This window comes from Puma concolor, chromosome C1, assembly GCF_028749965.1.
Source record: "Puma concolor isolate L17-30 chromosome C1, mPumCon1.1.hap2, whole genome shotgun sequence".
Lineage (NCBI taxonomy): Eukaryota > Metazoa > Chordata > Mammalia > Carnivora > Felidae > Puma > Puma concolor.
Genome location: NC_141674.1, coordinates 167,787,977 through 167,807,139, shown reverse-complemented (window position 1 = coordinate 167,807,139; position 19,163 = coordinate 167,787,977). Strand labels below are relative to the sequence as shown.

General features: G+C 35.6%; 1 protein-coding gene across 49 annotated transcripts in view; it reads left to right on the top strand.

Annotated features, from left to right (window-relative positions):
• The window catches only part of TTN (titin), a 277,493-nt gene that overhangs the window by 145,993 nt on the left and 112,337 nt on the right, over positions 1-19,163 (top strand). For 24 of the 49 annotated variants that reach the window (XM_086719030.1, XM_086719018.1, XM_086719009.1 and 21 more), the window contains 38 exons: positions 40-123; positions 209-292; positions 501-587; positions 747-830; positions 946-1,029; positions 1,146-1,229; positions 1,343-1,426; positions 1,539-1,622; positions 1,734-1,820; positions 1,934-2,020; positions 2,123-2,209; positions 2,322-2,408; positions 2,521-2,607; positions 2,720-2,806; positions 2,919-3,005; positions 3,118-3,204; positions 3,317-3,400; positions 3,484-3,567; positions 3,754-3,837; positions 3,970-4,053; positions 4,184-4,267; positions 4,393-4,470; positions 4,869-4,952; positions 5,412-5,555; positions 5,827-5,904; positions 6,107-6,184; positions 6,378-6,461; positions 8,140-8,223; positions 8,440-8,520; positions 9,004-9,078; positions 9,498-9,611; positions 10,916-10,984; positions 13,278-13,358; positions 14,282-14,353; positions 14,971-15,060; positions 15,500-15,562; positions 16,398-16,487; positions 18,523-18,573. In XM_086719030.1, the coding sequence (XP_086575156.1) occupies positions 40-123; positions 209-292; positions 501-587; positions 747-830; positions 946-1,029; positions 1,146-1,229; positions 1,343-1,426; positions 1,539-1,622; positions 1,734-1,820; positions 1,934-2,020; positions 2,123-2,209; positions 2,322-2,408; positions 2,521-2,607; positions 2,720-2,806; positions 2,919-3,005; positions 3,118-3,204; positions 3,317-3,400; positions 3,484-3,567; positions 3,754-3,837; positions 3,970-4,053; positions 4,184-4,267; positions 4,393-4,470; positions 4,869-4,952; positions 5,412-5,555; positions 5,827-5,904; positions 6,107-6,184; positions 6,378-6,461; positions 8,140-8,223; positions 8,440-8,520; positions 9,004-9,078; positions 9,498-9,611; positions 10,916-10,984; positions 13,278-13,358; positions 14,282-14,353; positions 14,971-15,060; positions 15,500-15,562; positions 16,398-16,487; positions 18,523-18,573 (3,207 nt within the window). The remainder of the gene's footprint in view (positions 1-39; positions 124-208; positions 293-500; positions 588-746; positions 831-945; positions 1,030-1,145; positions 1,230-1,342; positions 1,427-1,538; positions 1,623-1,733; positions 1,821-1,933; positions 2,021-2,122; positions 2,210-2,321; positions 2,409-2,520; positions 2,608-2,719; positions 2,807-2,918; positions 3,006-3,117; positions 3,205-3,316; positions 3,401-3,483; positions 3,568-3,753; positions 3,838-3,969; positions 4,054-4,183; positions 4,268-4,392; positions 4,471-4,868; positions 4,953-5,411; positions 5,556-5,826; positions 5,905-6,106; positions 6,185-6,377; positions 6,462-8,139; positions 8,224-8,439; positions 8,521-9,003; positions 9,079-9,497; positions 9,612-10,915; positions 10,985-13,277; positions 13,359-14,281; positions 14,354-14,970; positions 15,061-15,499; positions 15,563-16,397; positions 16,488-18,522; positions 18,574-19,163) is intronic. The other 25 variants (XM_086719046.1, XM_086719043.1, XM_086719041.1 and 22 more) reach the window with 16 other exon arrangements.

Sequence of the window (19,163 nt, the reverse complement as noted above, 5' to 3'; positions counted from 1 at the left end):
TCATAACAACTGATTGTAATTTTGCTAATATTTTTTAAGTGCCCGAGGCTCCCAAAGAAGTTGTTCCTGAAAAGAAAGTGGCTGTAGCACCTCCTAAAAAGCCTGAAGTCCCACCAGCCAAAGGTAGTCACCCCCATGCCACTGTATTTGATACTGTCCATTTTTTTCTCTACTCTGTCTAATCATGAAAATACTAATATCTTTAAAGTACCCGAGGTGCCAAAGGCAGCTGTTCCGGAAAAGAAGGTGCCTGAAGTTATTCCTCCCAAACCAGAAAGTCCACCCCCTGCAGGTAATGTCAAAGCTATACATACTAGGAAAAGAAAACAACTATAATTCTAGCTAGAAAATTATATATGTAAATACCACAGCATAAAGGTGATATAATTCTAAGGAAAATAAAGTCAGGAGTTAACCAAAATATCTTAGTGTATAATTACATGGTACAGTCACCAATTTTTTTCATCTTTTCTAAACACAAATTACCAATATCTTTGAAGTGCCTGAGGTGCCACCAAAGAAAGTCATCCCTGAGAAGAAAGTACCTGTGGCTCCTCCTAAAAAGCCAGAAGCTCCACCTGCTAAAGGTATTTATCCTTCCATGTTGTTGGTCACCTGTTCCAGGGGGCTGGGAAAAGTGTGTATAGACATGTCTGCCAGTCCATGAATTGTCTTTGCTTGGATAAATGTGTTGTCGGTATTCCACTTTTATAATCTCTTACTAAAAGATACTAATATCTTCAAAGCTCTCGAAGCTCCTAAAGAAGTTTTACCTGACAAGAAAATATCTGTGGTTGTACCCAAAAAACCAGAAGCCCCACCTGCTAAAGGTATTTATTCCCACTGCCCTGTTAAGAAGAAAAACTATTGTCTTGTACTCTTCATAATCATTGTAATATAGGCCTTCATCATTCATAAATTCTAAACATTCTAATATCTTTTAAGTTCCTGAAGCTGCTCAAGAAGTTGTCCCAGAAAAGATAATTCCCAGGGCACCACCCAAAAAACCAGACGCCCCACCTGTCACAGGTACATATTAGCCCTGACTTTATTTGGAAGAAGAAATATCTCTTCTATTCTTGAGAATAATTTTAGCCTATAGCTCATCATTAACTACTCGTTTAATACTACTAATATCTTTCAAGTGCCTGAAGTTCCTCAAGAAGTTGTTCCAGAACAGAAATTCCCCAGAGTACCACCCAAAAAACCAGAAGCCCCACCGGTTTCAGGTATTTTTCACTCCTATCCTTATCTACAGAAGAAATACCTGTCCTACTCTTGGAAATATTTTTAGTCCACTGTCTTCATTAATCTAAATGTAAAACTACTAATATCTTTTAAGTGCCTGAAGCTCTTCAAGAAGTTGTCCCTGAAAAGAAAGCACCAGTGGTGCCTCCTAAAAAGCTGGAAGTTGCACCTGTTCCAGGTACTTGTCACTCACCTTAGACTTCAGAAGATATAACCCTTCTGCTTTTGAAAATATTTTGTTTTAGCAGTCTCATAACTCCTAAGGGTAATTTTTACTAATATCTCTTAAGTGCCCGAGGCTCCCAAAGAAGTTGTCCCTGAAAAGAAAGTGGCTGTGACGCCTCCTAAAAAGCCCGAAATCCCACCTGTTAAAGGTATTTGTCACCAACCTTAGGCTTAAAAAGACCAACTCTTCCGCTCTTAAAAATACCTTATTCCAGTGGTCTTCATAACTCCTAATTGTAATTTTACTAATATCTTCTAAGTGCCTGAAGTTCCTCAAGAAATTGTTCCTGAAAAGAAAGCACCAGTAGTGCCTCCTAAAAAGGCCGAAGTCCCACCACCTGTTAAAGGTACTTGTCACCAACCTTAGGCTTATAAAGACACCACTCTTCTGCTCTTGAAAATATCTTGTTCCAAAGGTCTTCACAAACAACTAAATGTAATTTTACTAATATCTTTTAAGTGCCTGAAGTTCCTCAGGAAATTGTCCCTGAAAAGAAAGCACCAGTGGTGCCTCCTAAAAAGCCTGAAGTCCCACCACCTGTTAAAGGTATTTGTCACCGACCTTAGGTATCACTCTTCTGCTCTTGAAAATATCTTGTTCCAATGGTCTTCATAACAACTAATTGTAATTTTGCTAATATCTATTAAGTGCCTGAGGCTCCCAAAGAAGTTGTCCCTGAAAAGAAAGTGGTTGTGGCGCCTCCTGAAAAGCCCGAAGTCCCACCACCTGTTAAAGGTACTTGTCACCAACCTTGGGCTTATAAAGACACCACTCTTCTGCTCTTGAAAATATCTTGTTCCATTGGTCTTCATAACTCCTAAGTGAAATTTTGCTAATATCTTTTAAGTGCCCGAGGCTCCCAAAGAAGTTGTCCCTGAAAAGAAAGTGGTTGTGGCACCTCCTAAAAAGCCTGAAGTCCCACCACCTGTTAAAGGTACTTGTCACCGATCTTAGGCTTATAAAGACACCACTCTTGTGCTCTTGAAAATATCTTGTTCCAATGGTCTTCATAACAACTAAATGTAATTTTGCTAATATCTTTTAAGTGCCTGAGGCTCCCAAAGAAGTTGTCCCTGAAAAGAAAGTGGTTGTGGCGCCTCCTGAAAAGCCCAAAGTCCCACCACCTGTTAAAGGTACTTGTCACCAACCTTGGGCTTATAAAGACACCACTCTTCTGCTCTTGAAAATATCTTGTTCCATTGGTCTTCATAACTCCTAAGTGAAATTTTGCTAATATCTTTTAAGTGCCCGAGGCTCCCAAAGAAGTTGTCCCTGAAAAGAAAGTGGTTGTGGCACCTCCTAAAAAGCCTGAAGTCCCACCACCTGTTAAAGGTACTTGTCACTGATCTTAGGCTTATAAAGACACCACTCTTCTGCTCTTGAAAATATCTTGTTCCGATGGTCTTCATAACAACTAAATGTAATTTTGCTAATATCTTTTAAGTGCCCGAGGCTCCCAAAGAAGTTGTCCCTGAAAAGAAAGTGGTTGTGGCACCTCCTAAAAAGCCTGAAGTCCCACCACCTGTTAAAGGTACTTGTCACTGATCTTAGGCTTATAAAGACACCACTCTTCTGCTCTTGAAAATATCTTGTTCCGATGGTCTTCATAACAACTAAATGTAATTTTGCTAATATCTTTTAAGTGCCTGAGGCTCCCAAAGAAGTTGTCCCTGAAAAGAAAGTGGTTGTGGCGCCTCCTAAAAAGCCCGAAGTCCCACCACCCGTTAAAGGTACTTGTCAGCAACCTTGGGCTTATAAAGACCCCACTCTTCTGCTCTTAAAAATATCTTGTTCCAATGGTTTTCATAACAACTAAATGTAATTTTGCTAATATCTTTTAAGTGCCCGAGGCTCCCAAAGAAGTTGTCCCTGAAAAGAAAGTGGCTGTAGCACCTCCTGAAAAGCCTGAAGTCCCACCAGCCAAAGGTAGTCACCCCCATTCCACTGTGTTTGATACTGTCCACTTGTCTCTACTCTGTCTAATCATGAAAATACTAATATCTTTAAAGTACCCGAGGTGCCGAAGGCAGCTGTTCCGGAAAAGAAGGTGCCTGAAGTTATTCCTCCCAAACCAGAAAGTCCGCCTCCTGCAGGTAATAATCAAACTGTCAAAACCTATATATATAAATATATACACACGTGTATATGTGTGTTGTGTATATATGTATATATGTATTTTTTAAAGAACACTGTTTTCTTAGTGTTGTAAAAATCTTTTTGTAAAACAATTCATATGCTTTAGTCAATTCTTGCATTAAAATGAGCTTGTGTCTTTAAAGTGTACGAGGAGCCTGAGGAAATTGCCCTGGAAGAGCCTCCAGCTGAAGTTGTGGAAGAGCCAGAGCCTGCCGCTCCCCCAAAAGGTACTTGGCCAGCTGGGTTGCCTTAGCCAATTTTCCACCCCTCTCACCCTGAAGATGCTGGACATTTTGAGCTTTTGTCTCATTTCTCCTCTATCTTCACTGAGTCTAAAAAATAAATTCTAATATCTTTAGTGACAGTGCCACCCAAGAAACCTGTCCCAGAAAAGAAACCACCTGCTGTCGTTGCCAAAAAACCTGAACCAGCACCAGTGAAAGGTATTTCTCACTGCCACTAACCTCCTACAGAAAAATGTCTGTCTTTAAAGTGTTGGGTTCCACTGCTATACTTAATGGTTTCCATATGTCATTGAAACTATGAGCTAAAAATGACTAATATCTTTTAAAGTGCCCAAGGTACCCAAGGAAGTTGTTCCTGAAAAGAAGGTGCCTCTAGTGGTTCCCAAAAAACCAGAAGTCCCACCTGCCAAAGGTACATGTCTACCATTTGATGGAGGATAAAAACCTCGAACTCTTAAAAAGTATTTTGTTCTATGTAAATGTGATGAATGTTTACTAGCGACTCTTCCTAATGTTAAAATACTAATATCTTTAAAGTGCCCGAAGTTCCAAAAGAAGTTGTTCCAGAAAAGAAAGTTGCTGTTCCCAAGAAGCCGGAAGTCCCACCACCCAAAGGTACATGTCACTAATGAGACTCTGCAGAAAACACTCACTCTTTGTTTTAAAAGTCACTTATTATAATAAACCCTGTTGTTTGTCAAACCTAATATTCATAATTACAAACCTGCCATTCTGGGTTTTTAGGGTTTAAATGTTCTTAAATAACACCATTGTTTAAAAAAAAAGAATTGACGCATCTATTCTGAGCATTGGAAGAGTTTTTGTTAATCTTACTAGGCCACTCTTTTCCTCCCTGCTTTGTGTGGATCTCAGAACAAATTACTGGCCTTGTAAATTTTGTTCTTGGATTTGTCTCTGGGTTATTTGACCTAGATATGAACTAGAGGTGGTATAAATTCCATGTACTGTACTTCTCAACTACCTAGAAGTAAAATTAACTAATATCTTTAAAGTGCCAGAGGTACCAAAGAAACCTGTCTTAGAAGAGGAACCAGCCATTCCTGTTCCCAAGAGAGTAGAGTCTCCTCCTCCAGAAGGTACACGTAAGACCATTAATGAGCTTGCCACTCATGACAATTGCTAATTTAAGCCTTGTTCCTTTTTTTCTAATCTAGTATCTCTTGGTCATTTTCTATCCTTTAGTTATTTGTCTTAATTATTCTTAATTAGCTCTGATTTGGGTTATCAATCAGAAACATCTACATAGGGCATCATAGGCATCATAAGCTATATGAAAATTTCTCTCATACGCACAGAAAGGAGGACAGAACTGATGACTATAAATGACATTAAATACCAAAAGGGCTTTTTCAAACATTCAGATAATAGAAACAGAAGTCAGTGCAAATGAGATAGATTTCATCTTCACAAAAATAAGAGAAGATATTAATTGAAACATGGAAAGAAATCAAGGTTACTAGTTCTTATGTTCAGTGTTTTGTGCATTTTAGAATATTGTTCCACGCGTGGAATTAAAATTAACTATATTTTTTAAGTCTATGAAGAACCTGAGGAAATTGCTCCTGAAGAGGAAGAGCCAGTTCCTGTTGTGGAAGAGGAAGAGCCAGTTCCTGTTGTGGAAGAGGAGGAACCAGTTCCTGTTGTGGAAGAGGAGGAACCAGAAGCGCCACCACCAACAGGTACAAGGCAGGATCCTGTACTGTCTAAGAAAATACATCCTTTGATTTTTATATCGATTATATATCTTCTTTAAGATAAAATTCCAGTCTTCTATCTTCTTATTTGAAATTTGACTTCATTGGCAAAACCGGAAGTCATTTGCACACCAAAAGCTATAGAATTTTACAATATGCCTACCAAAGGAATAGGTGTGATCTTCTTCATTCATTCATTAACGTTAAGCCTTTCGTTGTAATCATTTGACTCTAAAAGAAATTATTACCCTTCAAGTGCCTGAAGAACCAAAGAAGGTTGTTCCAGAGAAGAAAGTTCCTGTTATCAAGAAACCAGAAGCTCCACCTCCTAAAGGTACTTATAGTAAAAGAAATCAATATTTGCTTCTTTTCTGTGTGCTGTCTAAATGTGACACTCTTTCTTTATTACGTATTGTGTTGTATTCTGTGTGTAACTGTTATCTAAATGTTGGTGTGTTGGACAGACTCATCAAATTAATGTGTACATATTGCATCTTGAAATTTTATATTATTAAATGCTACTAATATCTTTAAAGTACCTGAGATGGCAAAGAAAGTTGTCCCAGTGAAGAAAGTTCCAACTGTTAAGAAGCCAGAAATACCAGCAGCTAAAGGTATTCATGTCATCATTGATATTATTTTTATAAAGTAATTTGATATCTGTCCTTGTTGCATAACTAAGGACAAGAATGTCCTGATTTTGTTTTCAGTAATTTTAATGTCGTTCCATTAATTATAGATTCTTTATTCTTAACATGTAAAATGTTTTCAAAAATCTTTTTACAAATAAAACTAATATCTTCAAAGTGCCTGAGGTGCCCAAGAAACTTGTTCCAGTAAAGAAGGAACCTGTACCTGTTACCAAAAAACCAGAAGTCCTGCCAGAAAAAGGTACCTACCGTGAAGAAACATATCTATTTCTCTGAATCACATCTGAGCATTTTAGTAATAGTGCCCAGAGCAAAACATACCGACGTTTTTGCAAAACCACTTTTCCCAGGTAAAAAGGGGAAAGTAATGAGGGCAAAGAGAAAAAATGAGACAGATAAGCAGGAAAACAAACATAAGGAGATTCAGTGGTGCTATGACGTGGTCCAGGTGGTAGAAAAAGACCTCCTCTGATTGAAGGTGTAGAACAGCTCAATCGAGCATATTTTGTTGAGTGTCTTATAACTAACAAAACAGTGTACTAGAAAAAAAGAAAATAAGATCTGATCCTGTCCTCAAGCACCTTAACTGCAGTGAGAAGAAAGCAGAGCAATAACTCCTATCGAGACAGGAAGTGACCACAACTACAGAGTATAAGGGGTTACAGAAGCACAGAGCGAGGGAGATCAACTTCAGGCAGAGAGGCATCAGGGAAAGCTGTATGAAAGAAATAGCATTTTATGTTTTGATGGATTTTTACATTGTAGTCATTGAGAAAATGGTTTTCTAGGCAGAGGGAAGATTTCAAAAAATATTTTTAACGTTTATTTATTTTTGAGATGGGACGGGAGGGGCAGAGAGAGAGAGTGGGGGTGGGGGTGGTGGGGAGACACAGAATCCAAAACAGGCTCCAGGCTCTGAGCTGTCAGCACAGAGCCTGCAGCAGGGCTCCAACCCATGAACCGTGAGATCATGACCTGAGCCAAAGTCAGACGCTTAACCGACTAAGCCACCCAGGCACCCCTAAGCAAAGGGAAGATTTTATCAAAAGGCACAGAGGAAGAGTCTAGGAAGTTCAAGGGCTGTCAAATAAATTTGTGCAATTTGAGGATGGATTGGTTGTGATGTATCTTGAAAGACAGGCTGGATATAAAGCTGAGAGTCATATTTTGGAGTTCTTTGAATGTCCCTATGAGATGTGTCCTCTATTCCGTAGGCAACAGGAAGCTTCAAAGGCTTTGAAGCAGGTATACCAATTAGTAAGAGCTGGGCTTCAGAAAAATAACTGGCAGTAGTTCCAGCTACTGGAAGACAGTGATAATAGTAAAGAGCCACTGCAGTTCATTAAGGTCATTAAGAGTTGGACAAGATTGGTGGTGGTAGAAATGGAACAAGAGTGAGAGAAATGGGAGATCTAATTGGTGTCTATTATCAAAATAATTAGGGAAATAGAGGAACCCAAGATGATTGTAAGGATTGTAGCTAGATATCCATGAGGTTCATTGGGTCCCTAACTAATATTAGAAGATAATGAATATATTTTTCACTTTTCAAATACTGAAGGTGGAAATATGCATTTGGAGCTTAGGAAAGAGAGCTGGAGATGTAGATCTAGAAATGAGAGGCACAAGAGTTGCAGGTACAGGAGTGACTGCTTAAAGAACATAGAGCTGATTTGTAAAGGCTTCAGAGTTAGACCAGTGGAGAACACTGACACTTAAGGGTACACAGAGGAAGAGAAGTAAATGAAGAAGGCTAAGAAGACTCGTGTATAAAATTGGAATGTCCAGAAAAGCCATATTCCCCCACAGTGTCTTATAAGATAAAGTGCTTTCCCCTGTATTCTTTGCCTGCTGTTTGCAGAATCTTGCACATCTTCTAAATTCTTAATAGTAAAAAAAAAAAATCAATGTCTTTAAAGTGCCTCAAGTGCCCAAGGAAATCATCCCAGAAAAGAAAGTGTCCATTCCTATTCCTGAAGAGCCAGAAGCTCCACCTGTCCAAGGTACATGGCTGCTCTATAAATCTTGGAAAGATGACAATTGTCTACATAGATGGGTCTTATGTATTTATCTGTTGTCTGTCTTATGTCCTGAAGTTGATATCTTGGGGTCATCTGAAGAATATGTTATTGAGTCTAACTAAGATGATATGTTGTAACTTAGCAGTTACAGGATTCTCTTGTGAATTGAGTCTAAAATATAACACTGTGTTTTTTAAGTTGAAGTGTCTCCTGAGGAAATAATATATGAAGAAAAAGCATCCATAACCATTGGTAGAAAAGTGACTCCCCCTGTTGAAGGTATATATGTGTGTATGTGTGTGTGTGTGTGTATGTGTACATATATATATATACACACAGTATTCATAGGGTGAAATTCTTTCTTAAAATTATATACAGAAGCATTCCAGCATATGTTTGCTTCATTTTTCAAATAGTTATACTTCTTTTGAATATAATCTTGAATTTGCTTATTCTTGACAGTAATTGTAAATTCCCAAAGATAGTTTACAAAGCAAAACTGGAATAATTGCATTGGATTCTCAAACAATAACCCCATATCAAATTTTAAGTCATCTCATTTGCTATCAACATACAACAAATAAAGTAGTTAATAGAATGTTTTAGTGTAATAGAAACCTTAACTCTTTTTCTATATAAGTGAATCTGTACGAATTGTATATTTTTGTTTTTGTGACTAAAATCTTTGCAACTGTGTGAAATTTGTATGAGTCTTTGTGAAGAACTTTACAACCTCATATCTTCTGTCAACATTCTTTAAAGAACGTGAAATTCAAAAGTATATTGAGCCTGAAGAACCTGAACCTGAACCACAGCCAGAAGAAATACCGATACAAGGTATTCAATTACTTGGATTGTCTTCATCATCATAGACTTCATCTTCATATACATATATATGTTTTATGTTTGTCTGTAAGTCTCTTTGCATCTGTATGTAAGATACTCTTTTTTAAGTGTGCATTTCATTCATATGTATCCTTGTCATTTGTACTGTTGATCTCATGTCAGTGTGGCATATACGGATACTTCCTTTGTTTTTATTGGTGCCTTTGCTGTATTTCTCATCATCTGTGTACAATGTTGATGTTTTTGTGTTTTATGTGGGATACTGTTTTATGTTTTATGTTGGACACTAATAAGAACTTAAAAAGAAAACCTTTTATTTCATATATGTTTAAATTTCTACTGAATATACTATCTACACACCTGCTAATTAACATATACATGTACTAACACTCCTGAAATACTCTTTCAAGAACCTGAACCGGAAAAGAAGGTTATTGAGAAACCAAAACTCAAACCAAAGCCTGCAGTACCTCCTCCTGCTCCACCTAAGGAAGATGTGAAGGAGAAAATATTCCAACTTAAAGGTATAAAACGCCATACCAAAATTTTATTAACCTGCTTCAAACTTCTATTCAGTCATCAGAAATGGTGCTTGCAAGAAATGTATTACTTTTAAAAGTGTGTGCTTGCAAACACAATCAGGCTGTGGGAATTGCATAGAGACCTGTGTTTTCTGCTGCCTTTGGGTGCTTTGCTGACAGAAAGTGTATCATGGTTAGCTTCATCCTGGCGATCTGGATGCAGGCACTGTCCAACTAACTTTCTTACGGAGAAAGGATTTCCTCGTTTCAAAGTGTGATTGCCATGCATATCTTTGACATCTTGTGCATTTGGGATGTATAAGAAAACTTTGCATGAAATTTTTAACGTTGCAGTAACAAATTTAAAACTCTGTTCTTAAAGAATTTCACGCGCTTTAAAACATACTCTAAATAATATATTTATGGCATTGATAGCTGATATGTGCTCATATACCATCAAAGGAAAGCATATGAATGATAGAAAGTCACTGCTCCCTTACTTTTTTTTTCTTTCACAACTTAATAAAAGCCAGATTGTGTTCTGTAGTGGTCCTCCGTGTAGCCAGAAAGAGTGATTATGAATACATTTGATATCCAGCATCTCTTCTCATTGTTAAGTTTCCCTTCATTCTTTTTGCATTTAGATATTTCTTTGAACTGATGCAATATTACTTAATTTTTAAAATAACATCTTGAAACACTGAAGTAAACTGGCAAAAGCATATTATTCTTTTAATTGTAATACAGTGTTGTCTTATTTGTAGTGTCATGAGATTTCTCAACCTAAAATAATCTACATATAATCTTAGATAAGCACTTTTCCCATACTCACCTACACGTGTACAAAGCCAGGATATTCCAGAGTAATACTGCTTATAATGATTCTTGCCCCTCTTCACTCCTCCTGACCAGTAGGGGTAACTTCTGGTATTTTAAGTCAGACACAGAAAATGGGCGCCTTTTAAGACTACCCATCTGTTGATTCATAGTCCATGAAGACGCACACTTAATACACTTCCCTTAATATAAATTTATACTCAAAGGAATATTTCTTTCTCCTGCAAAGAACAAAAATTATCTTCTTTCTCCACCAGAATTATACTTACAACCCAAGGTCAGAGTAAAGAGGCAATGTTTTCATGGTTTAAGCGCGTCTTGTGTGTTCTTTGGTGGCTGCTGTTGGCTGTTATTAATGCTATTTCGTTGTCAGAAAAGCTTGGTTTTGACTCTTAGAGCACATATTTAAAAATTTGCTTCAGATTAGTCTAAATATACAAATAATAAAATTAAGATCATGTTCTTTAAAGCTGTTCCAAAGAAGAAAGTTCCTGAAAAACCTGAAGTTCCAGAAAAAGTGGAGCTTAAACCTCTGAAAGGTATTTCACAGTCTGTGAAATGCATTTATATGCATTATCCCTTCATCTGACTTTTGGCTCTTCCTGTCTTCTAGAATGTTTGTTCTTTCTTTCTTTCTTTCTTTCTTTCTTTCTTTCTTTCTTTCTTTCTTTTCTTCTTTCTTTCTTTCTTTCTTTTTTCTTCTTTCTTATAAGTAATCAGAGTAATCTCATTTATTTCTTGTATTTTTGTAGCTTTTATGGTCCTGGCTCATGAGTGTTGCTTCCTCTGTCTCCCATCAAATTCATACATTTGTGGATAGATATTGTTTATCTTTGTCTCATCTACATATGTCTTCTTGCATTTCCCTAAGCTTAAAAATATCACATTTTACTGACTAGCTGAAATTAGTATCAGGACCCATATTAGGTTAAAATGCAGGGAGTTAATATTAGAAAAGTTTGCAATTTCACCTGAACAACAGTATTTTAGCCAGTGTTATAAGCACTAAAAATAAGTCACGCTCTCCTTCTGTATTACTGAGATGATTCATAGAGATTTCCTCAGGCCTTTCCTGTCACTCTCTTGTCACTGACTCCAAGACATTCTTTCAGGTGTACAGATCTCACATTTTAGGGAACATTCTTTATTGCTGCAGGTCATTTTTCAAAATTTATTTCTCTTGACACAGTATTTTCCCTATCTAAACTTAGACCCTAAAGGAAAATAAATGGATCATAAATTTTAGAAAAGTTTCTGTTGCAAATAAAATTATTAACTTTTCTAGTAAGTATAATGGGTAACAGTGTTCTATTTAAGTAATCAACATATCCAGACCCAGAAACTGAATCTGTTGTTGATTCACTCTCTAATGTTAGAGAAGTCACCCCTCTAAATACACATTTCCTGATTTATAAAATGGGGATTACAAAATAATGTGATAATGGCTGTTAACTAGTGACAAGGAAAAGCCACTCAAACATTGAAATGCATGTAATTACATATAATAGCTTTAAAAATAATAGCTGCAATGGTGTATTCTGTACCTGAAATGAAATAATATGGAAAAACAAATGCAAAGATGTATTTCCACTATGTCCATCATGTGAGTAAAGGATATATGCCATCCTTATGTTCATTAGATGTGTGGTTGTCTCTCCAGGTTTGATCAATAAAAATGGTTACACATTGAGAATATTAGTAATCCTAAAATAGTATTGAAAGTCAGCACAATTTATCATGGTTACAAAAGTTTAATGTTTAAGTGTGAAATTTTACTTAACATACTTGACAGAAAAAAATCATTTAAAAGGAAATGCTTACGTATTTACCTTTTGTATATTTAAATTTTGTAGTTATGCAAAGTTATCTTCACATTAAAAAAATAAAACTATTTAGTGAATTGCAAATATCTTGTTTAAAGGCACCAAATAGGAAATTTTATAGAAATATCTAAAATTCAGATTTCACATGACTAAATAAATATGGTGTTAAGTGATACAAAATAATGTATTAAATTGATTTTCATTGACATTAGTAGAGACGTAAGGTGGTTCAATAAGCACCCAGTGTTTCTCTTTTTTCCACTCAAATCTTTGAGGGGGCTAGAGGAGGAGGAGGAGAAACATTATATATGCTGTACATATCTTCGACTGTGCCCAACAGTCACTGAAGATGCAAAATAGAATGAACTTAGACTTGGGTCCCTTTTTAGTCTAAAGACCATTTTTTTTATTCATTAAAAAGAACTCCAACACCAGCTCTCAAATTCTATAGTTTTATAATTTTAGGTATTATTTCAAAAAGGAGATCTTGAGAAATGATATTTCTCTTCTGTTAAGAAAATGAGAATGGCCCTTTCCCAACATCAAGGTCATCAGCCAGATCCCGTGGCTTTCTTCTCTTACCAGTGGAGAAGATTGAATATTGACACTAACACTTACCAGTATCATTTTAATGTAATTAATGGTTCATGAGACACCATTATAGATTTGAACAATCTATAATTGTAGATTGGGGCAAAGATGCTGTCAGGAGCCCTATATGTGATCAAAGACTCATAAAGTCAATATACAATAACGTCTTCTACCCTCATTTAAGATGAATATACTTGCTTGTAATAAATGCAGTGGAATTTGTCACAAGGCTATGTAGATGTTTGCAGAGGAAATAACTTGAAGTGTATTATTTGCTTTTAAATTCTGTGATATTTATAGGCAGCAAACGTTATTACTTATGCACTGCAGTTAACTAGTTTTGAAAGAGACCTTTTTCTTGTTGAAATTTACTTTTTATATGAATTCACTTCAAAATTTGAAATCATATTCTTTTAAGTGCCTGGAGTTGAAAAGAAAGTTCGCAAATTACTTCCTGAACCTAAGCCTCAACCAAAGGAAGAAGTTGTTCTCAAAAGCGGTATAGTATTTTTCAACTGTTTTTTTTAGCTTTACGTTGACCAGAAACAGACTTGAAAGCTTACAAAATGTTTCTGTCTCTTGGTCAGATTACCTATTCAGATACCTATTTATCACAATTCATTCATAGTTGCATTGAAAATTAGGAAGGTTATCATTTCCGTGTCTTTTTTAAAAGAAGACAGAAATTTTGTAAGCACTCACAGTGTTCTGAAATTTACATGAATAGACATAACCAAATTGATAATGCTCTAAGCTAATAATAATGACCACAGCTGTCATGTTTGTAATCACATGATGTAGTAAAATACACTAAGCCTATTAAGTACCCCAAATTACAGAGGAACTATGTAAGCCTAAATTCAGTATTCAGCTTTGAAGTGTAATACAGGACCATCACAACTAATAAGTAACATTTTTAAAAAACTGAACATTTCTTTCTACTAATAAACTACTAAAGAATTGAAAGTAGGATTTTCAGATGAAGAAGTTGTAACATTTTCTTCATGCAGAATTACAGATATCTAGGCCACAGTTCTTTGGCTATCTTCACTTAAGTAAACTTTATACTTATTTAAACGCTCCTCGTTATATTAGAATGTTGAATTATGATTTGAATTTGTTGCTATTTAAACTTATTCATTTTGTGATTTGGTCATTTTTGCAATGGAGTTGTCTCCAAACAACAGATTGGCTATGTACATGGATATAAAGTGACTCTGAGTGTTATTCTAATTAATATAGCAACCTTTGATTTTTTTTTTCTTAAAAACAAGCACTTCTAGCATAAATGCTAATTGCCCACTGCACCAGGTGGCATGCTTTTCATTTTCTTTGCTTTGTGCACTATTTGCATTTGTCTAGCTCAACATCTTCATTAGTTTGTTTGTCTTGGTTTACATATAAGCCTTTTTGTCTTTTAAGTTCTAAGAAAGAGGCCTGAAGAAGAAGAACCTAAAGTAGAACCTAAAAAACTAGAAAAAGTTAAAAAACCAGGTAGGAATCTCAGTAACAATTCTCTTTTAACAAAATGGACATTTAACAAAAGGTTCATCTTGTAAATATTATCGGAGTTAAATATAAACATAGCTTCATATTTCATCTGTGAAATAGTCTGTGCTTTCCATTGTCTGCTTTCTGTTTAAATATCTTTATAGTTATTTCAAATCCATTCATGTATGTCCCTGTACTTCATTGTTGTTAGTACTTTGCCACTGGTCTTTCTGGTAGAAGTGATTGTGAAATAATCAAAATGGCTACAAAATAACTTAATGGGAGGGTGTCAGCAAATGTGGCACAGAATTTGGGGGCTTTTAAGTGGGTTGATTTTTATCATTAGTCTATTTTCAAAGGATGTATTTATTGGGAACTGTTATGGAAGTGATTTAGACAGGGGAAGCTGACGGAGTTAGGACCCAAGTGGATGGAATAAGAGAAAGGCAAATAAACTGAGGCAGAGTCAAGAAGAGAAAATAGAAATTAGTTGATACAGTATAAGGTTTTGTTAAAAGCCATTAATGGAGCTTTTGAAAGATAGTTTGATCTGATTATTTCAGGTCAATTGATTTCTAACTATTCAAATAACACTAGAAAATAATCTTACTATCTTAAAGTACCAGAGCCACCTCCAAAAGCTGTTGAAGAGGCTGAAGTACCTCCAGCTGTTACAAAAAGGGAAAGGAAAGTTCCTGAACCAGTAAAAGGTACAAACTTATTGGCACTTTCTTAGTCTCTAAAAATGCAAATATGCATCATTTAGAATACCATTACACTGGCATTAAGATTGGAACACATAACCTTAATCTGCTCATCACATACGGCTTTAATTTTCTATACCATTTCACTTTTATGTGAACTTGGCTAATGACCACCCATTTATCAAATAAATAAGTTTTAAGCGCTAGGAAAGAAATGGGTAATTTGATGAATAACATTAGAACCAATCAGATGCTCTACTATTACTTTCCAAATATTTTGTTTCAAATGCAAAATAAACTTAGATCAAATACTTGATTTAGTGACTGTATGTGTATAAATTCTAGTATATCCCAAGATCTATTAAGTCTGTCCAATTTTGGTTTGAATTTGTGAAAAACTTCCAAAATACTGCGATAACCTGCTTACTATTGTGAATTATTTTAGTGCCTGAAATTAAGCCAGCAATACCTCTCCCTGGACCTGAACCAAAACCAAAGCCTGAACCAGGTAAGCAAACTTATCCTCAGTGCCAACAGCATATTCCTTCATGCTTCATTACAAATAACGTGTCAAATAACAAAATTCAACCAAGCAAATGTGAAGATCTAATTGGCTACATGATTCATGAATGGGGCAACACCTGTTCTAGCAAATAGAGGCACCTGAGTTGTACAAAATGGGAGGTTTTTATATGCAGAGGGTGGAGGCAAACAGTTATGAGCTCAAAAAAGGATTGTTCCCAAGGAGATTGTCTGCCAGGGGGGAAAAAGCAGGGGGTTTTTATCATGCATATTATGTCTTTCTTTCTTTGGGGGTTAGAGAGGACCTAGGTGACCCACTCTTCGGTGCTGATGGGAGGAAAAATTTCCTCACTTACCAGTGAAGGCCACATTTCTGGAGGGAGGTTGAAACTGCAATTAGACCAAGTATAAAGTCCCATTTTGAGAACTTGGTCAAATGACACCATTTTGGACCTGCGATTTTCTTTTCTTTTCTTTTCTTTTCTTTTCTTTTCTTTTCTTTTCTTTTCTTTTCTTTTTTTTTTTAAGGAAATATGTAGTTCATTAAAAAAGGGAGTAAATGTCCACATGCATCAAAAGATTTCCAATGTCCCAATATGTCTTTAGACATTATTTATTTTATTCAATCTACTTAAGTATATTGGAATATGTTGAATATATTATACTATATAAAGATTATGTTATAGTTAGAACATATTATTCTCTGAAAAACTAGTGATTTAAAAATTTTAAAATTATATCAGAAAAGGCAAATAGGCCACTAAATGAGATTTTAGGAAGAGACAAATGGATACATTAATGCAATGGACATCTCTCTACAGAAGTGAAAATAATCAAACCGCCTCCTGTGGAGCCCGCACCAACTCCCATTGCTGCCCCAGTGACCATACCAGTAGTTGGGAAGAAAGCAGGTATTTGTTCTATAGTTTTCTTTTTGCTTGTTTGTTTTAATGGCTTAATAAAAGTATTCATACTTCATTAAAATTCAAGCCCTCTTGTTGAAATGTAGGCATCATCAAGGTGGGGGAGCAGGGGTGTGTATAAACTCTTGATTAAATTTTTATCATCTTATGTCCTTTACCAAACTAATCTGTCACCCATGGGTACATACTGTATTTTGATTGAAATATACATTCCTTCAAGGCATCATTGCTTTATATGCTTTTAAAATTAAGAAATGAATATGTTCAAGGCTGATGAAAACAAAGGAGACAGACAGACTCTCTAAGGACATACATCTAGGCAGCCTGTGGATATTCAAATTTCCCCCACATGACCTGTAGGAAACATTTCTCCTTCTTTAAAAAAACTGCATATTAAGATTATGAGAAAGTTCAGGAAATGGATAGTGTTGATGATTGCACAACACCGTGAATATACTTAATGCAACTGAATTGTATACCTGTTACAGTGGTTAAAATGGTAAATTTTATGTTGGTGTATTTTACCACAACAAAAAAAAGAGAGACCAAAACAAGACAATGTAGTTCAGCCTTTAAATCTATATAAGACTTTAGGTCAATAGTAATTTTCTTAGATGTACTAACTCTGTGGCATTAACTATCTCACGTACAAACTTAAGTTACTTATAAATTGTACATAAGCTATTAGTAGTTTGTCACTTGATGATAATCTCAAAACCAAAAATGATTTGATATGTATTGATCATTGATAAATATGTGACCTATTTGATCCTTGGCTAGTTATTTAACCTGTTTAAATTTTAAATTTCCTAGTCTGTAAAATCAGATTCATAATTATATCTGCCTCATAGGATCATTGTAAGGATTAAATATATATAAAACAGTACAGTGCCACCTGGCATATAGTAAAGCATAATAAATTTTTAATTATGTTTAATGACATGAGACAATATACTGTATTCTTTGGGTTGTAGTTTAACTTTAATATTTATTTATGTTAATATATTTGTCACTGATATTTATGATTTAGGCATTATTCTGTTAAATTTTTATAATTGCAATGTGATACCTTTCATTAGCTCAGGAAAGGATCCTAACTGCCAGTGAGCTAATTAAATGTGCATAAAAATGAAGCTTTTCTCACACTCCCGGGGGCTGAAACTAGAGAGTTGGTTCTATAGTTTATATTTTGCCACATTAATAATTTCATTAAACTCTAAATAGAGGAACTGTCTTACTTCTGCCTTAGTTCATTGTCTGATTAAAGGAACTCTTCAAAGGAATCCGTATGTGTGTAACACATAGACCCTCCTCTTTCCTCAGTCTTTACTGGATTTGTCTGCCCAGTTAAAAAAACAAAAACAAAAAATAGACTTGGGGTGCCTGGGTGACTTGGTTAAGCAGCTGACTTCAGCTCAGGTCATGATCTCACAGTCTGTGAGTTTAAGCCCCCCATGGGGCTCTGTGCTCACAGCTCAGTATCTGGAGCCTGCTTCCGATTCTATGTGTCTCTCTCTCTGCCCCTCCCGTGCTTGCTCTCTGTCTCTCTCGAAAATAATAAACATTAAAAAAATAGGCTTTTGGTCATTTCTGGACCATTTCCCTTTTGCCTACATTGATTCCTTGTTGACAAAAACTTCTTTCCTCGATTCACTTACCCAACACATACATAATCATATCAAATACTTTGCATAGCTACGCAAGAGTAAAACTTCCTCATAAGGCAATAGTAAGCCTTCTCCCAGAAATGGGAGAAGAATAAAATCACTTGCTGAAAGCGATTTTTAAATCCTAAATATGTTGGTAATTTGGCTTGGTCACATCATTGACCAGAATGATACTGATCAAAATATGCCTTCTTGGAAGTAGCAAAGTATTGTCCATCGAGGTCATATAAATAAAGTCAATTTCTCTTCATGCATTAATATTTATAATAAAGAACATGATTCACCCCGCATGGTTTCTATGACACATAAAATAGATCTGAAAATTGTTTAAATGCTGAATTTTCTTTGTATCTCAGAAGCCAAAGCACCTAAAGAGGAAGCTGCCAAGCCGAAAGGTCCCATCAAAGGTAAGAGTCATTTCCCTGCACCTCAATTGTAGCCTTTCACTCTAGGAAACTTTACATTCAAGAGGGAAAAAAAGTGCTGCTATAAACATTGGGGTCTGGGGGCGGGTTGGGGAGAGGGAAAATGGGTGATGGGCACTGAGGAGGGCACTTGTTGGGATGAGCACTGGGTGTTGTATATAAGCCAATTTGGCAATAAATTATATTTTAAAAAAATTAAATGCCAAAAGAAAAAAAACTACAGAAAAAAAAGAGGAAAAAAGTTTTATAATTTATAATGATTTTCATTATTCCCAATTGATTCTGCTAAAACAAATGTCTTCTGATAGTTCAAGTACTATAACTCTAATATTATTCAAGTGGGTATTATATATAACCAATTATATTTTAGCATAATGAACCCCATACATTCTTAGGTTCATTCTTCATATGCTTGATATTTATACATGACAGATAAAATAATTAGATATTAATTGGGACATTTTATATTTGGTTTAAAACTTGAGAAAACGAAGAGCATTTATTATTCATGGCTTCCTTATACCATCTCATTTTCCTATCTGAAAGAAGGCAGTATAAATTCAATTGACCTT